Here is a 17,557-nt window from a genome sequence, read left to right on the forward strand (position 1 = left end):
AATTAATAAGAAAATGTGGCACATATACACCGTGGAATACTATGCAGCCATAAAAAAGGATGGAAATCATCATTCTCAGCAAACTAACACAAGAACAGAAAACCAAACACTGCATGTTCTCACTCATAGATGGGAATTGAACAGTGAGAACACTTGAACACAGGGCAGGGAACATCCACACCAGGGCCTGTCATAGGGTCGGGTGCTGGGGGAGGGATAGCATTACGAGAAATACCTAATGTAAATGACAAGTTGATGGGTGCAGCAAACTAACATGGCACATGTATATATATGTAACAAGTTTGCACGTTGCGCACATATACCCTAGAACTTAAAGTATAATTAAAAAAAAAAAAAAGCTTAAGCAAAATTTTCCAGTTGGATAAAAGTTACTAGTAAGGTGAAAATGTCTTAGTTAACAGGAGCCTCTGTAAGTGAGCCCTTTTTTCAAATTTTTGACTGAGGATATTTTAAGTTTAGGGTAGGTTTGTTTTATTTTTGTTATCCTTATAAGCATTAAGGTAAAATTTCATCTTCAGTTTCTAAACTTAAGCCTAAATTCTTAAGAATTGAAAGAAAACTCTTTGTCTTGCTTTTGTAAATAGCAGATAAAGAGGAATGACCTGTAAAAAATCTGCTTACCTCCTTTTGTAAATAGCAGCTCTCAAGGAGTGACCTCTAAAAGAAGCTGGAATGTCGTGATAGTTTATCGTGCTCTCAAATTCTTTACGCATAATTAAGCAGCAAAAGACTTTAGTTGACTGGAGTGTGTGTGTGTGTGTATTTATATATGTATTCCATTCTAACTTGAAACATAGTACATCAACAGCTTTTAAACCAAAGCTCATTTGATTACTTTTTTTTTTTTTTTTTATAGGGTCTTGCTCTGTCACAGGCTGAAGTGCAGTGGCATGATCATGGCTCACTATAGCCTCTTAGCCTCCTGAGTACCTGGGACCACAGGCATGCACCACCATGCTCAGCTAATTTTTAAATTTATTTTAGAGATGAGGTCTCACTACATTGCCCGGGCTGGTCTCAAACTCCTGAGCTCAAGTGATCCTCCCACCTCAGCCTCTCAGTGCTGGGATTACAGACACAAGCCACTTTACTCAGCACACATTCTCAGTAATACAAAATGTAGGAATTTAAACACATTTTGGTAACAGCAAGGGATCTTAGCTTTTTTACGTGAGTCTGAAAAGTGGTACTATATTCAGTGCGAAGTGTGAAAAAAGGAAAAAATTTGAGCAGGGGTCAGGGTAGAAAACTTTTATTCTGAATTCCTAATATCCATAATATGTCACTTTAAATATAATTCAAAGATGATTTTCCAAAAGAATGGTTTGGGTCTTGGTTTTAGTTCATTCATATTATTTTTATCCTTGTTAAATGAAAAGTCAAACTGAAGCTTCCTTAGACTAAATCAAAGTTCAAAACTACATTTTAAAAATCCACCTCTCAAGATAATTTGTTTGATTAAGTGGCTTCTGGATAAATGTTTCTTATAATCTTAGTGTTTGAAGGGCAAAGGCAGTCTTATTACAAAAATATGGGCAAGTATTTAACTGATTCTGAACCTATTTGTATGTTTAATCTTTGCAGCCTCTCAAGGTAGAGTCCTTGTGTTACCTCAGTATGAAATCATAATTGTGCTTTGACTTCTGGGGAAGGTATTGAGTAAAAAGCAGCATACAGAGGAATAAGGTTGGAAGGAAGAATAGAAAAGAATGGGGGCCCCAAATTTGTGATTTACCCACTCCAAGCCAAGAGAGAAAGCTGGGTGTCATTCTTGAAGGAGCCCACCTCACCCCCACACCCAATTTCATGGCCATGTTATGTCAGTTTCACCTTGAAATACCTTTTGAATCCATCCACTTCTCTCATCCTCGCTGTACAACATGTCACTTGCCTGGATTCCTGACAAAGACCTGATTGATCCTTTCTACTACCTCCTGCTGGGCTTTGTCCACTGGAAGTGGTGATCTGTTTGGGCTCACCATTGTACTCTTAGCTTAGGATCAAACAGAGTGCCTTGCTAAATGAATGGATTTGCATCAGTTATTAAGATGAATATGACCGTGTCTCTGCTCTGCTTAAAATCCTTCTACAGTTTCCCTTGGCCTTTAGAATAAAATCTCCAATCCAACTTCCTCTTGGGACTCTCTTCCCCATTCTCATTTCCAGTCATGTGGGTTCCTTGCTGTTCCCCAAACATAGTCAGTTCTTTCCTGCCTGAGGGCTTTGTGGCGGGTGGTTTCTCAGCCTTGAAAGTTGTCTGCCCTTACTGTGATTCGTGACTACTCATCTGTCCTCTAACCTCAATCAAACCACCTTGTCACATCCTCTCATGGCACTCTCTACACCTTTGGCACAGATGTCACTATTTTTACATCACGGTCTCTGTCTCTCTGGCTATGCTGCAGCCACAGCTTCCCGGCCCAGGACCATGGGTTTGTTGCTTGAAGATACTGGCCCGCAGGTACAAAGCCATATTATAGGGTGACTTAAACATGTCACCTGCAGTACTAGGGACCCAGTTTCTGGCCCCAGGCCCAGGAGATGAGAAGTTGGGAGGTGACAGAACATGGTATGGGGCAGAGAAAAGGAGATCCTGTCTTCATGGCTCAGGTGTTTAACCTAGGCTACTGCTAGGTTTTACTGTTTGCAAAAACATTACAATAGGACTCTTTTTGTTTTTGTTTTTGTTGTTGGTTGGTTGGTTGGTTGAGATGGAGTTTTGCCCTTGTTGCCCAGGCTGGAGTGCAACAGCGCGATCTCAGCTCACCGCAACCTCTGCCTCCCGGGTTCAAGTGATTCTCCTGCCTCAGCCTTCCTGAGTAGCCGGGATTACAGGCATGTGCCACTATGCCCGGCTAATTTTGTATTTTTCATAGAGACGGGGTTTCTCTGTGTTAGTCAGGCTGGTCTTGAACTCCTGACCTCAGGTGATCTGCCCGCCTCAGCCTCCCAAAGTGCTGGGATTACAGGCATGAGCCACCGTGCCCAGCCTTAGAATGGGACTCTTTTTAAGCTGACTTCATGTACTACCCACTTATTTGATCCTGTGTGGATTGGCCAATGTGATTGTGCCAGTATTTTTAGTTCTGTATACACATAATTTGAATCATGACTCAAGATTCTAATTAAGGAGAGAAACTCTTGTAGTTAAACAATAAATAGCTTTAATAGAGTTTTTTTTTTTTTTTTTTTTTTTTTTTTCTTGGAAGAAATTCTAAGTGGAACTTAGTTTGGGTCTTCTAGTCTGTTCATTTCTTAGGGCAACATTGAATGACAGGATTTTGGAGTAGAAATGGGCTGAGGCCGAGTAATTAAATCGCCTCCATTTAGAGATGGGCAGACGGAAGTGTGGTTGGTGACATCCAAGGTCAGACTAGGCTAGTGTGAAGCAAAGCTGGAATCCAACCAGACCTTCTGGATTCCAGAACAATGTATTCCCTGCTGCTTTATGCCCCTATGTTAAGTATTTAATTAGCATGAGTTGAAACTCCAAGTCAGCAGTTTTTAGCACTGATGAACTCATTATTGTTCTCTGATCTTTTTTAAAGACAAATTTTATGATGTGTCATTCATAGAGCCACATGACACTGTCTGGCAAAAGGCATTGAGTCAAGCCAGACCCCACTGAGCCTTTGCAAAGGCAGTAAGTGGAACAGCTAGTTGTGTGCCATCTGCTAGTGAAAGGGAAATGAGATTATTCTAGAAGCCCACGACTGACTCTAGATCTCTTAAGGTCTCTGGATCTCAAGGACAGCAACCCTCTTATTTATTCCTCAGTTTGATTACTGTTTCCAGTGTAACAGTGTTACCTCCTCTAAACAAGACATAGCTTCTCTTCCTATAATGCCAACCTTTCACATGTCATTCTGAATCAACCCTGGGTTGGTGGAGCCCAGGGTAACCCAACTGTAGTGGACTTTAGAACGTTTTTACACTATGTTTTTAAATATGGATGTGTCTGATATTCGGCAAATTAATTTCAAGCCAAATGACGTGTCACACTCAAGAGCTAGGATGGGCCCAATTGAGAGGCTGCCCTGATTTTCTGAGCGTGACCTGGCTGAACTCCCTCGCCTCTCCTGGCAGAGAACAGACATTCCCTTGCTTTCCTCCCACTGCCTGCTTCTCAGCTCCAGCTGGGAACAGTGAGTGTTCAGGTCTTACTGGGTCTCAGAGATTTTTCAGATGAAATGCAAAATGAGAATAAAGGGAGAGCCCTATTGCTTCCCAGCTCTTTATGGTCTCTGGAGCTCAAGGACAGCAACCCTCTTATTACTGGGTTTTATTAGTGTTTCCAGTGTAGCAGTGTCACTTCCTCTAAACAAGAAACAGCTTAGGCCGGGCGCGGTGGCTCAAGCCTGTAATCCCAGCACTTTGGGAGGCCCAGACGGGCGGATCACGAGGTCAGGAGATCGAGACCATCCTGGCTAACATGGTGAAACCCCGTCTCTACTAAAAAAATACAAAAACCTAGGCGGGCGTGGTGGCGGGCGCCTGTAGTTCCAGCTACTCCGGAGGCTGAGCCAGGAGAATGGCGTGAACGTGGGAGGCGGAGCTTGCAGTGAGCCCAGATCACGCCACTGCACTCCAGCCTGGGCGACAGAGCAAGACTCCTCAAAAAAAAAAAAAAAAAAAAAGACACAGCTTATGCCAGCCCCCCAAACAGCTCTGCCACTTGCTGTGTGCAGGTCACAGAATCTCTGTGACTCAGTTTACTTTCTGGTAAAATGGGACTCTTGCAAGCACTGACGTTGAGGTAATACTCATAGGATGACGGTCAATAAAAGAGACGATGTTTTTTAATATTAACTAGCTGAAAGACTGGAGGCGTCCCTTCACTTGAGGCGCTGTTTCCTCATCGGGAAAACGACGAAGCTGATCCCAAAGGCCTCTTCAGCCCTTTTCAGCCGACAGTCCCGTGGGTCCTCACTCTAAGGCATTATTGAACACTGAAAACTTGGTCTCTCTTTCACACACCTCTCCCATTCCCCATCTCTCAGTGGTGGTCTAACCCGCCCGGCCATCCCCTTCCCTCTCACTTCTCATATCCATTTGGAAGCTGCAGATTGCTGAGTTTCCAGGTTTTTAATCTGCGCCCTTTGCCCTTGGCCCGGGGTGAGGGGCCGACCTGTCTCAAGGGAGGCGCAATCCGTGCTAGGATCCATCCTGGGGCGCCCGGGCCGTGGATCTCCAGGTGGGAGACGGGAGGAGAGCGCAGACGTTCCGGCGCCACCCTCGGACCCGCCGGCTTTTCCAAACCTCTTGAGGAGCCCGAGCGCCCTCTCGGCCCGACGCTGGGAGGCTGCCGGCGGACCTGGGACTGCGCCGGGATTGGGGGTGGTGCGGGTGGTCCTCGCTTGCCGCGGGGAAAGAGCTAGCCTTGCACACGCAGGCGCCGGGAAGGTGCCCAGACCGAGGGTGCGTGGTCCAGCACCAGGAGCCCTGACCCTCGAACTCCTCGGCCCCCATCAGGCCAGACCCATACGTAGGCCCCAGAGCGGAACCGGGAGACCGCAGCGCCACGCCCAGGGGCGCCACCCTGCAGGCGTGGGCGGGCCCGGGACTGCCCCCGCTGGAGGCGGTGGGGGGAATCCAGCAGTAATGAGATGCTAATGAAGCGCGAATAAAGCCCCGGCGGCGCCCCGCGCCCCTCGCGGAAGCCACACTCCGCGGCACTCCAGGCGCACGCCGGGGGCCGCCCCGCATCCCAGCATCCCCGCCCGATCTCGGCGTTTCCGACCCCGCCCTCCCACCCGCTCAGACCGGGTTACCAGCCCGGCAGGAAGCGGCCCCTCCCGGTCCCGGAGCCGCCGGTAAGTCGTCCCACGGAGCCGGCTGCGCGCCCCGCGGCTGCGTGGAGTGAGGTGGGGTGCGCTTCCGGGGAAATGTGGCCGCGGGCGCTCGGGAACCACGCCTGGCAGGTCGGGCAGGTCTTCCTTCAGCCCAGCCTTGCTCACCCCGCGTCCGGACTTTGTCGTCCAGAGTGTCAGGGACCCCCACTGCTGCCGCCCGCGGAACAGCTCCCTCTCCATCCTTTCAGACCGCTCCACCTCTCTCACAGCCTTTGTCCTGGCGTTTCCAGGCTGGGTCGCCCCTTTCTTCCCTTTCGCCGAGGTCTTCCTCCTTCCACTCTTCACCCCCAAGAAGGATCTTTGCCCTTCCGTCTTAAGATTCCGTCTGCCTTCGTCCGGGCGGCCCGCAGCGGGAGGCTTTCATCTCTTGTCTCGGCGCGGCGGGCTGGGAACGGAGGGGCAGCTGGAGGGTGGAGGGGCCAGAGCCTCAGAGACGTGCCCCCGCTGCTGCCACTCACCCTCCCTAACGCTGCCATGAACACCCGCCTCCTCCTTACCCTCTGATCCCTTCCGGGACCCGCGTGAGAAACCCCCTCGGGCACCCTTCAGGTGGCGTGGGAGGGGGCGACAAAGCGAGGCCTTGTCTCCGGAGATTCTTGGGAGAGCGCGCCCGGGCGCACAGGGGGCGGGGCGGGGTCGATCCGGGAGGGGGGAACCTGGGAGGGGCGAACCCGGCTGCAGTCGACCCCCAGCCCTACCCACGGCCCCCTGGAGCACGGCACATTCACAGAGGAAGTGTTTTGACCACAGTGCATCAGAAATAGACCCAGGCCTCTGTTCCCCAGTCAGTCGCAACATCCTCCCGCCGTTTGTTGAGGTAGTTTGGTGGTGGGAAGTGGAACCCACGCGGACAGAGGCTGTTTCTCTGTCAGGAGGCAAGCACGAGTGCTGAGGAAAACTTTGCCCTTGCCATGAGGCACTTCTCACACCCAGCGTGGCACTGAGGCCATCGAGGGGCGCCCGGCACAGGGACGTATGGAGGGAGATGGGGCAGGATGTGTGGGCAGCAGCTGGGGTTGTGGGTATCAGATCTGTCCATGTGTTGCATGCAAAGGCAGCTCTGTCCTCTCCACATCTAAGAAATCCCCCCACGCCCTGATTCCAAGGCCTAAGGCAGGCAGGCTAAGAATTCCTACCCAACGGCTTGGAGATCCCTGGACAGGGAGGCTGAGCTGGAGGCTCCCCTGGTGTCCCATCTGCCCTCTGTGCCCAAGACTAATGTTTTTCACTTCCAAAGTTGGCAGATTTCACTTGTGAGTGGACGGGATAGCAGCTGTCTCTGGAGCAGATGCTGGCAGGGGAGTGGGCTGGGAGGAGCAAAGCCAATCACTCGTGAATCCCGAGCTCCCTGGGGACACCAGCCTGCTCTCTTCGCCTCCCCTTCTTTTTTATTTCTTCTGTTCTCCAGCCTCTTCCCCTTCTTTTTCCACCTCTCCAGCCACTTGCCTCTGCCCAGCTGCTGCCCTCCCCAGGAGCCCCAGGGAGGCCTCCATGGCTTCACCCACCTCCACCAACCCAGCGCATGCCCACTTTGAGAGCTTCCTGCAGGCCCAGCTGTGCCAGGACGTGCTGAGCAGCTTCCAGGAGCTATGTGGGGCCCTGGGACTGGAGCCCGGTGGGGGGCTGCCCCAGTACCACAAGATCAAGGACCAGCTCAACTACTGGAGTGCCAAGTCACTGTGGACCAAGCTGGACAAGCGAGCAGGCCAGCCTGTCTACCAGCAGGGCCGGGCCTGCACCAGCACCAAGGTGGATACACAGTGCCTGGGATGGGGTGTGGAGAATAGGGGGAGTCAGAGGAGGGACAGGATGCCATGCCCTCACTGCCCTGTGTGTTCACAGTGCCTGGTGGTAGGTGCCGGACCTTGTGGGCTGCGGGTCGCTGTGGAGCTGGCACTGCTGGGTGCCCGAGTGGTGCTGGTGGAAAAGCGCACCAAGTTCTCTCGCCACAACGTGCTCCACCTCTGGCCCTTCACCATCCACGACCTGCGGGCACTTGGTGCTAAGAAGTTCTACGGGCGCTTCTGCACTGGCACCCTGGACCACATCAGTGAGCACCACGTGGTGGCCTGGAGGGGCGGGTGAGCCTGGGCCCAGAGGCAGGCCAGTGGGGAAATGCTGGGCCAGCCAAGAGTCGAAGTGGATACGATCCGTATCAGCCAGGTGACCTTGAAGATTCAGGTCCCCCATCTATAAGTGGTCTTCTGGGCTGAGTGATCGCTACAACCTTTTCCAGTCTGACCAGGCACACACTGGTACATGGGGAGCTTGTGCTGCCCTAGGGTCCCTGTTCCTAATGTCCTCTCCCTTCCAGGCATCCGGCAGCTCCAGCTGCTTCTGCTGAAGGTAGTATTGCTGCTGGGGGTGGAAATTCACTGGGGTGTCACTTTCACTGGCCTCCAGCCCCCTCCCAGAAAGGGTAAGTATTTCTATGCTCCCTGGAACCTCCCCCTCCTCCATCAAGAACTTGGCCAGTATCTGAAAAAGGGTGGGCCAGGAGTGGCCTTTTTTGTTTTTGTTTTGTTTTGAGACAGAGTCTCGCTCGCTCTATCACCCAGGCTGTAGTGCAGTAGCACAATCTCGGCTCACTGCAACCTCTGCCACCCAGTTTCAAGCGATTCGCCTGCCTCAGCCTCCCGAGGAGCTGGGATTACAGGCATGTGCCACCATGCCCAGCTAATTTTTGTATTTTTTTAAGTAGAGATGGGGTTTTGCTATGTCAGCCAGGCTGGTCTCGAACTACTGACCTCAAGTGATCCACCCGCCTCGGTCTCCCAGAGTGCTGGGAATACAGGTGTGACCCACCGCGCCAGCTAGGAGTCTCCTTTTCTAATAGTGTGGCCTTGGGCAAGCAATTCTGAGCCTCAGGTTGAGCATTTGCAAAACAAGAATAGCCCTTCCTTCCTTACCTGCCTTCCATGGCTGCTGTGCAGGTGTAATCTGATAGATAATATATCATTGCTTTCTAAACCAGAGAGCCCTTTATACATGTTTTGATGATTTCACTAGCTTGCCCTGAGAGTATAGGGGCTCTTACGACTTATATAACCTTTGTGCCTCTCATACTGCCTGCCCCAGGGAGTGGCTGGCGTGCCCAGCTCCAACCCAACCCCCCTGCCCAGCTGGCCAACTATGAATTTGACGTCCTTATCTCCGCTGCAGGAGGTAAATTCGTCCCTGAAGGTGAGTGATCACTTCCCTCAAAGAAGCCAGCATCTCTGGCACCTCCTGGGCCTTTCTAGATTGTTATAACACCCTCCTCCTGCCGTTGTTCACCTACTGCCACCTCTAGGCTTCAAAGTTCGAGAAATGCGAGGCAAACTGGCCATTGGCATCACAGCCAACTTTGTGAACGGACGCACCGTGGAGGAGACACAGGTGCCGGAGATCAGTGGTGTAGCCAGGATCTACAACCAGAGCTTCTTCCAGAGCCTTCTCAAAGCCACAGGTCAGGGACCCTCTTGCTGAATTTCCCCTCCCCTTGCCTGACCGTGGCCTGGCTCCTGCCTCTCCCTTCCAAACCTGTCCTCGCTGCAAGGAACTCCACACTTTTCTGTTTTTTTGGTCTCAGCCGCAAAGGAGAAGGAAACTGTCCCCTCAGGGATTAAGCAGGCACAGCCCTAGTTGACCACCCAGCATGAAAAGTCCTGGAATCTCTCAAAGATTAACCTGTATATGGGAGTTTTGCTTAAGTGGTACTTCAAGAAGATGCCTATGTTTACTTTGGCTCTGCACTGCCATGTGACCAGGTGGTGCAGGTCTCCCAAATGCCACCCCCTCCAAGCTTCCCTCTTTGCTCTAAGCCCTCAGGCAGATGGTTGTTTGTGTCATCAGGACTCATAGGGTTCTATGTGTGGAGCACTCACTGCAGCCTAAGCTGGGATCCCAGCTCAGAGGTCTGGCGGTGTTGGGATGTTTGGGGAAGGTGATATATTATCAGGAGACATATCTCCTCTCCCCTGGCCTGTACCCCCAGGCATTGATCTGGAGAACATTGTGTACTACAAGGATGACACCCACTACTTTGTGATGACAGCCAAAAAGCAGTGCCTGCTGCGGCTGGGGGTGCTGCGCCAGGTGAGGCCCAGTTCTGGCCGGGAGAGGCAGGGTGGTGAGCCCCGGGAGGCAGAGGCTAGGCTTGGACATAGTCGACATCTGGGTGTGGGGACCCCGTCCTCTCCTGCCTTTGTCCTGGCATTAACTTCACCTCTAAAAGTTCTCCCGGCCAGGCATGGTGGCTCACGCCTGTAATCCCAGCACTTTGGGAGGCCGAGGCAGGTGGATCACCTGAGGTCAGGAGTTCAAGACCAGCCTGGCCAACATGGTAAAACCCGTTCTCTACTAAAAGTACAAAAATCAGCTGGGTGTGATGGTGGGCGCCTGTAATCCCAGCTACTCGGGAGGCTGAGGCAGGATAATCATTTGAACCTGGGAGGTGGAAGTTGCACTGAGCAAAGATTGTGCCACTGCACTCCAGCCTGGGCAACAAAATGAAAGTATCTTTATAAAAAAAAAAAAAAAAAAAAAGTTATTTACCCTGGGATTTACAAGGCAACAGAAATCATATTCTGGGCTAAACATCTTATACCAGCCACAGTAGGTATGTGTCAGCTCCCTGAGGACAGGCACTTTTGTCTCTTTGTTGCTTGCTGCTAATTGCCAGTACCTGCAACAGTGCCAAATACATAGTAAGCACTCGGTATGTATTTGCCGAATGAATGAATTAGTTGAGTGCTTACCATGTGCTAGATACTGTGTTTAGAGTTAAATTTGCATTGTCTCATCTAATTCTCATGAGTACCCTGATAAATTAGGCATGTTGTTTCTAAGTGATGGACAAACGAAAGCTCTTGAGTTTGTGGCAAGTATATGATAGTAGTGATATAGGCAGAACAGCCTGGGACCCCAGCAGCAGGGTGAGTGCTGAGGAAAGGGCTTTGAGAATTCCAGCCTACTGGAATTCTAGTCCCAGCTCAGCCTTCAACTGCTGTGTAGTCTAGGGTAGCCCCTTCCTTCTCTGGGCCCCAGGATGTGCACCTTCTGCGCCCAAGGGGGTGGCACTGGCCCACTGACCCTGCTCTCAGAGTTCTCTGAGGTTCTGCTCTGTTGACCATACAGGACTGGCCAGACACCGATCGGCTGCTGGGCAGTGCCAATGTGGTGCCTGAGGCTCTGCAGCGCTTTGCCCGGGCAGCTGCTGACTTTGCCACCCATGGCAAGCTCGGGAAACTAGAGTTTGCCCAGGATGCCCACAGTCAGCCTGATGTCTCTGCCTTTGACTTCACAAGCATGATGCGGGCAGAGAGTTCTGCTCGTGTGCAAGAGAAGCATGGCGCCCGCCTGCTGCTGGGACTGGTGGGGGACTGCCTGGTGGAGGTGAGGGGTTCAGGAGGCACAGGAGTTTCATGGTTAGGGGAGGGAGGCTAGCCTAGTATGGAGGAGGGGATAAAAAGGTCTGCCTGTGGAGGGGAGGAGCTAAGGGCTGCCTGGTGTGGGGACGGCCCCTCCTTCCGTGATCTTGGTGGGTGTCTGGGCTTGGGATGCACTTGTTGGATTCTCCCTGAGCTGCTTCCTATTCCTCTGACACTGCAGCCCTTCTGGCCCCTGGGCACTGGAGTGGCGCGGGGCTTCCTGGCAGCCTTTGATGCAGCCTGGATGGTGAAGCGGTGGGCAGAGGGCGCTGAGCCCCTAAAGGTGTTGGCTGAGCGGTGAGACCTCAGTTGAGGGGGTGTGGGCAGGGCAGGACATGTGACAAGGCTCAGGAAGAGGGGAAGGGGTGCTGGGTGAATAGATGGAGAAAATAGGCAGAAGGCCTGGCAGTTCCTGAGAGATGGGTGCTGACAGGTGCTCTCCCATTCATGCCCCTGCCCCTTACCCTCACCCCCTCAGTGAGAGCCTGTACCAGCTTCTGTCACAGACATCCCCAGAAAACATGCATCGCAATGTGGCCCAGTATGGGCTGGACCCAGCCACCCGCTACCCCAACCTGAACCTCCGGGCAGTGACCCCCAATCAGGTCAGACCCCCGGCACCCCCACCAGGCTTCCCAAGCCAACCCCCTCCCCCCAGGTCAGGCCCTCCCTGCCCAGTCACTGCCCTTTGGGGTCAATCCTACCCCCGGCAGGCCCTTACCCCTGGACTGAGGGGCTGTGTGGCCAGCCTGCCTTGAGACCTGAGCGGGGCTGCCTTAGGTACGAGACCTGTATGACGTGCTAACCAAGGAGCCTGTGCAGAGGAACAACAACAAGATAGATGCAGGGATGCCAACCACCGGTGAGCAGACCTTCTTCCTGAGCGGTGACCAAAATATGTACTACCCAGTGAGGCCCAGGTGGTCCCCGCAAAGCAGCTGCAGCCTCAGGACAGGAGCAGCGTGCCGGAGCACTGGTTGCTGGCTGGTGGGTTGGTTGGGGCCTGCTGGAGGAACAGAGGGGCAGCACCGCACAGGCAGCAGCTGGCTGCCAGTCTGAGTGGAAGCGCTTCAGTGTTTTAACCACCGCTACAGCCACAGTGGTGCTGGCAATCTCCCCTGCTCCCAGTTTAGTCTGCTGCCCTCTATGTGGCCAGTTGCGATTTCACTTTATTCACTCCTCTACTTTATTCCAAAGAGATTTTTTAAAAAGAGAATTGGGATGAAGGAGGGCTGCTGACAGTGAGCTTTAGGCTGGTGCCCTAGTAGAAGTGGGTCCCTGGCTCCTCCTCCCCTACAGAACCCCCACACCCAGCAGCTGGGCTCCCTATATGCCTGGGATGGGCAGAGGGGACCTTGGGCACAGCGCAGCCTTCTCTCCCAGGGTCGGCAGGCACCCAGGAGGAGCTGCTACGCTGGTGCCAGGAGCAGACAGCCGGGTACCCGGGAGTCCACGTCTCCGATCTGTCTTCCTCCTGGACTGATGGGCTAGCTCTGTGTGCCCTGGTGCACCGGTTGCAGCCTGGCCTGCTGTGAGTCCCTGGCAGACCCACCTGTCTCTCATGATCTCAGTGTCGGAGGTAGCACATCCAGCCGAGTCCTAGACAGTGTGCTTCCTTGCATCTGCCGACGGTCTTGTGAGACTCTAATGCGTTCAGATAGTGGAGAGCTTTGTGAATGGCACGGGCCGCCAAAGCCAGTAGTGTCACTGGGTTGGGCACTGGGTAGCAGAGACTGCACACCTACCTTCAAGCCTTCTTGTACCCCAGCCACTGCTTGCTGTCCCTCCCCTCCTGCTGCCCCTTCTCCCCTCAGTGGGGCTAGGTTCTTGTCTCTAGTTGGCTTTTCTCCCTGACACCCCACAGGGAACCCTCAGAGCTGCAGGGGCTGGGGGCTCTGGAAGCAACTGCCTGGGCACTAAAGGTGGCAGAGCATGAGCTGGGCATCACACCGGTGGTGTCTGCACAGGCCGTGGTGGCAGGGAGCGACCCGCTGGGCCTCATTGCCTACCTCAGCCACTTCCACAGCGCCTTCAAGAGCACGGCCCACAGCCCAGGTGACGTGAAAGGAAGGCGGGCAGGATAGGTGGGATGGGGAGGTGTCTGTGTGTGTGACAGAAAGAGGGAGAAGGCACCCTCTGAGGGCCAGCTTGGGAGAGGTGTCCTGCTGGGTTGGGGAGGGACTGTCTGTTCTAGGGGTACAGTGTTGGCACCCCCATCCACACTGATGCCCTGGCTCTCCCTGCAGGCCCTGTCAGCCAGGCCTCCCCAGGGACCTCCAGTGCTGTATTATTCCTTGGTAAACTTCAGAGGACCCTGCAGCGATCCCGGGCCAAGGTGAAGAGTCTAGGCAGGGCTGGAGCTGAGCAGGGAGGAGTGGGCAGGGGGGTACCCAGTGGAGATCCTAGAGTGATGGTGAAGACATTCAGAAAGTGGCAAGGACTGGGGGCTCAAAACGTCACACTCAGAGCTGTTAGGACTTATTGCAGGAAAATGCAGAGGATGCTGGTGGCAAGAAGCTGCGCTTGGAGGTAAATGCAAGCAGGGGCGGGTGGGTCTCCTACCCCACATTTTATCCCCTTTCCTGATACTGTCTTCCCGATTTCTCATCGCCCCCATCCCAGGTCCTAAAACCCCCCATCCAGCCTCCCTGCCTAGTCTCACTCCCCTTCCCTTCAGCCCCTTCTGTTCATCTGTACGCATCCCCTCCCAGCTGGCCCTGCCCCTCTACCCTCCCTGCCTGAGCACTTACCCCCTTAGATGGACGCCGAGAGCCCAAGTACTGAGGTGCCATCTGACCCAGAGCCTGGTGTACCCCTGACACCCCCATCCCAACACCAGGAGGTGAGAGCCAGGGCCTCGTGTGCAGGCAGAGGCCTGGGGAGGGCAAGGCGGGGACATTTCATGGGAGGGAAAGAACTTTGGAGCTGGCCTTGGCTCTACCTGACCCCGTGTCCTGGGGGTCCATGCAGGCTGGTGCCGGGGACCTCTGTGCACTTTGTGGGGAACACCTCTATGTCCTGGAACGCCTCTGTGTCGACGGCCATTTCTTCCACCGGAGCTGCTTCCGCTGCCACACCTGTGAGGCCACACTATGGCCAGGTGGCTACGAGCAGCACCCAGGAGATGGTGAGTGGGCCTGGGAGACCTCCAGAGAGACTCTTGGCCTGGTCCTGCCTGGGGGACAAAGAGCTTGAGGTAGAGGGGCACAGGGTGGAAACAGGCTCAAGATGGCACTTTGTTCTCCTGAGCTCAGGGTCTTCTCTGTCCCCTCCAAAGCTCCAGATATGTGGTTCTGAGGAACAGGAGGCTGGCAGAAATTCACCTGCAAATCTGTCTTGTTTTCCCCACCTTCCTTCATAAACTTGTTGTGTGTCTGGGCACTGGGCTGCCCACACTAGATGGCTCTTCTCTCTACCCTTTCCAGGACATTTCTACTGCCTCCAGCACCTGCCCCAGCCAGACCACAAAGGAGAAGGCAGTGATGGAGGCCCCGAGAGTCCGGTAAAGACTGTGAAGGCATGTGTGTGTACTGGGGCATGGGAAGAGGAAGAGGAAGAGGGTCTTATCAAACCAGCGCTCTGCTGGGGGTAACTGAACATCTTCCTCTACTAGCATGTGAGCTCTGTGAAGGCAGGGATGCCTGTCTGCTCACACTTCTTGTTCTCTCAAGTATCTAAAACACAGCCGGACACTGTTCGTAAACAGTTTTAAGCAGATGAATGCCAAGGCTCACTTTTGCTCCAAAGGGGTAGCCTCACCCCGCAACCTCACCCCACCCTGGGCAGGTCACTGACCAGACCACATGGTGGCTTTTCCAGGAGCTCCCCACACCAAGTGAGAATAGCATGCCACCAGGCCTCTCAACTCCCACAGCCTCGCAGGAGGGGGCCGGTCCTGTTCCAGATCCCAGCCAGCCCACCCGTCGGCGGATCCACCTCTCCAGCCTGGAGCGCCAGCGGTTGTCCTCCCTTAACCTTACCCCTGACCCAGAAATGGAGCCTCCACCTAAGCCCCCCCGCAGCTGCTCCGCCTTGGCCCGCCACGCCCTGGAGAGCAGCTTTGTGGGTTGGGGCCTGTCAGTCCAGAGCCCTCAAGGTAACTGCCATCCTCGCAGATGTGCTGACCCAGGATGGGACAGGGTGGGAGCACTGACTTCCTGCAGAGGAATTCTGGGGAATACAGAGGGAAGTTGTGGGGATCCCAGGCCATGGCAGCCTCTCCCCTGCTCCATTCTTCTCAGTTCCTCCCATGCCCCAACACACACATTCAGTCTTCACCAGGCTCGCAGGGCCTCCGTCAGCACCATGCTCTTTGTTGCCTGACTGGGGCAGGTGCTGCAGGCAGTAGAACTTCTCAGTTCTTCTTCTCAGCTCCTGTGGCCATGGAGAAGGAGGAAGAAGAGAGTTCCTCCTCCAGCGAGGAGGAAGAAGATGTACCTTTGGACTCAGATGTGGAACAGGTGAGTGGGCCAGTGTGCAGCCACGAAACGCTCTCCAGCCCACTACAGGAGAAACCTGCACTGCACTCCGTCCTCTGCACCCTTCTCTTGGAGTGTCTTCTCACTCAGCCTGTCATATCTCTGGCCTCCACCTTTTCTATCAGAGCTTACCCCACTTCCAGCACGGGTTCTTTTCTGCCTTTCCAAACAACACTCCTATCCACCAGGGGGCCCAGGCCCTATCCCTGACTGGCCTGATCCTCCCGTAGGCCCTGCAGACCTTTGCCAAGACCTCAGGCACCATGAATGACTACCCATCATGGCGTCGGACTCTGCTGCGCCGTGCGAAGGAGGAGGAGATGAAGAGGTTCCGCAAGGCCCAGGTGAAGCCCAGGGGTTCCCAAAATTCTGATGGGGTCAAAGTTCTGAGTTCCTCCAGTGCTCTGTTCTTGAGCAACCCAGAGACTCCTGGGTATCCTGTCTTGTACCCCTCAGACCATCCAACGGCGACTAAATGAGATCGAGGGTGCCCTGAGGGAGCTAGAGGCCGAGGGCGTGAAGCTGGAGCTGGCCCTGAGGCGCCAGAGCAGTGAGTGATAAGCTAGGACACCCCTCTGCCTCCTAGCGCTGTGTTCAGCTCCATGCTCCAGCCCATAGGAGTCCCAGTGGCTATGCCACACAGCTAACACGTACCTGTGACACCCTGCTCTCCTGTGGCCCGTAAGCCTGTGACTCCTTTGGTGCTGGCTGGGAACCTCCTGACCACCCCACCCATCTTCCTTCTTCTCAGGTTCCCCAGAACAGCAAAAGAAACTATGGGTAGGGCAGCTGCTACAGCTCGTTGACAAGAAAAACAGCCTGGTGGCTGAGGAGGCTGAGCTCATGATCACGTAAGGGGAAGGGGATGGTGACAGTGGCCCTCGGGCCAGGCTCCAGCCCCTTGGGCACCCTAGACAGCTCTGCTTCTACAATCCCTGACCTCCACAGGGTACAGGAGTTGAACCTGGAGGAGAAACAGTGGCAGCTGGACCAGGAGCTACGAGGCTACATGAACCGGGAAGGTAGGTGAAATGTGGGGAGAGGCAGACACATCCCAGGGTTGTGTCATGCAAGCCTCATGATCTCAGATACTGACCAAGCAGCATGGTCCTCTAGTCTGTGTACCTCTGAGACAATTCAGAAGGAAGCCAGAGGAGGGGGCTCCAAAGCCCCTTCTCACTTCAGTTCAATCAGAGCTGCACAGTTGGCTTTTATACAAGATCTCCTTTAAAAAAAAAAATGGTGCTGCTCAGTAGTGCTAGAAAACCACTGGTGTTGGCAACCGTCCTAATTTGGCAGCTTAGGAAACAAAGCCCGGGTTATAGAAATCACATAGGCTGGGATTAGGCTGTGGCTTTCCTGCTTCCCTGCCTAGTTCCCTGTTCTCTAAGCTTTGTCTCCCCTGTTTTAGAAACCCTAAAGACAGCGGCTGATCGGCAGGCTGAGGACCAGGTCCTGAGGAAGCTGGTGGATTTGGTCAACCAGAGAGATGCCCTCATCCGCTTCCAGGAGGAGCGCAGGCTCAGCGAGCTGGCCTTGGGGACAGGGGCCCAGGGCTAGAAGAGGGTGGACGGTCTGCTTTCGTTCCCACAAAGAAAACACCTCACCCCAGCACAGTGCCACCCCTGTTCATCTGGGCTGCCTGGCAGAGAGCCTTGCTGTTTACAATTAAAATGTTTCTGCCACAAACAGGGCTCACACTGCCTACAGGGGGGATGTGGGGGCATGTATGGGGACAGGAGATGTGTAGGAGCCTAAAGGTCTGTAGTGTGACAGTCACACTGACCCCTGGCTC

General features: G+C 53.8%; 1 protein-coding gene across 4 annotated transcripts in view; it reads left to right on the forward strand.

Moving 5' to 3' along the window:
* The window catches only part of MICAL1 (microtubule associated monooxygenase, calponin and LIM domain containing 1), a 21,940-nt gene extending 4,489 nt beyond the window's left edge, over positions 1 to 17,451 (forward strand). Inside the window, exons 1-25 of one of the 4 annotated variants that reach the window (XM_023205998.3) lie at positions 5,574 to 5,834; positions 7,312 to 7,622; positions 7,716 to 7,923; positions 8,188 to 8,292; positions 8,952 to 9,056; positions 9,166 to 9,321; positions 9,850 to 9,950; positions 10,992 to 11,249; positions 11,466 to 11,581; positions 11,763 to 11,889; positions 12,065 to 12,146; positions 12,668 to 12,815; positions 13,149 to 13,339; positions 13,531 to 13,619; positions 13,772 to 13,813; positions 14,043 to 14,126; positions 14,255 to 14,411; positions 14,710 to 14,801; positions 15,104 to 15,380; positions 15,656 to 15,744; positions 15,993 to 16,106; positions 16,219 to 16,312; positions 16,514 to 16,613; positions 16,711 to 16,784; positions 17,174 to 17,451. In XM_023205998.3, the coding sequence (XP_023061766.2) occupies positions 7,365 to 7,622; positions 7,716 to 7,923; positions 8,188 to 8,292; positions 8,952 to 9,056; positions 9,166 to 9,321; positions 9,850 to 9,950; positions 10,992 to 11,249; positions 11,466 to 11,581; positions 11,763 to 11,889; positions 12,065 to 12,146; positions 12,668 to 12,815; positions 13,149 to 13,339; positions 13,531 to 13,619; positions 13,772 to 13,813; positions 14,043 to 14,126; positions 14,255 to 14,411; positions 14,710 to 14,801; positions 15,104 to 15,380; positions 15,656 to 15,744; positions 15,993 to 16,106; positions 16,219 to 16,312; positions 16,514 to 16,613; positions 16,711 to 16,784; positions 17,174 to 17,322 (3,216 nt within the window). In that variant the 5' untranslated portion in view covers positions 5,574 to 5,834; positions 7,312 to 7,364 and the 3' untranslated portion in view covers positions 17,323 to 17,451. Of the gene's footprint in view, positions 1 to 5,571; positions 5,835 to 7,311; positions 7,623 to 7,715; positions 7,924 to 8,187; positions 8,293 to 8,951; positions 9,057 to 9,165; positions 9,322 to 9,849; positions 9,951 to 10,991; positions 11,250 to 11,465; positions 11,582 to 11,762; positions 11,890 to 12,064; positions 12,147 to 12,667; positions 12,816 to 13,148; positions 13,340 to 13,530; positions 13,620 to 13,771; positions 13,814 to 14,042; positions 14,127 to 14,254; positions 14,412 to 14,709; positions 14,802 to 15,103; positions 15,381 to 15,655; positions 15,745 to 15,992; positions 16,107 to 16,218; positions 16,313 to 16,513; positions 16,614 to 16,710; positions 16,785 to 17,173 lie in introns of those variants that run through there. The other 3 variants (XM_023206000.2, XM_023205999.2, XR_002730383.3) reach the window with 3 other exon arrangements.
* Positions 17,452 to 17,557: the final 106 nt, after the last annotated feature.

Source organism: Piliocolobus tephrosceles, chromosome 5 (genome assembly GCF_002776525.5).
Source record: "Piliocolobus tephrosceles isolate RC106 chromosome 5, ASM277652v3, whole genome shotgun sequence".
Taxonomy (NCBI): domain Eukaryota; kingdom Metazoa; phylum Chordata; class Mammalia; order Primates; family Cercopithecidae; genus Piliocolobus; species Piliocolobus tephrosceles.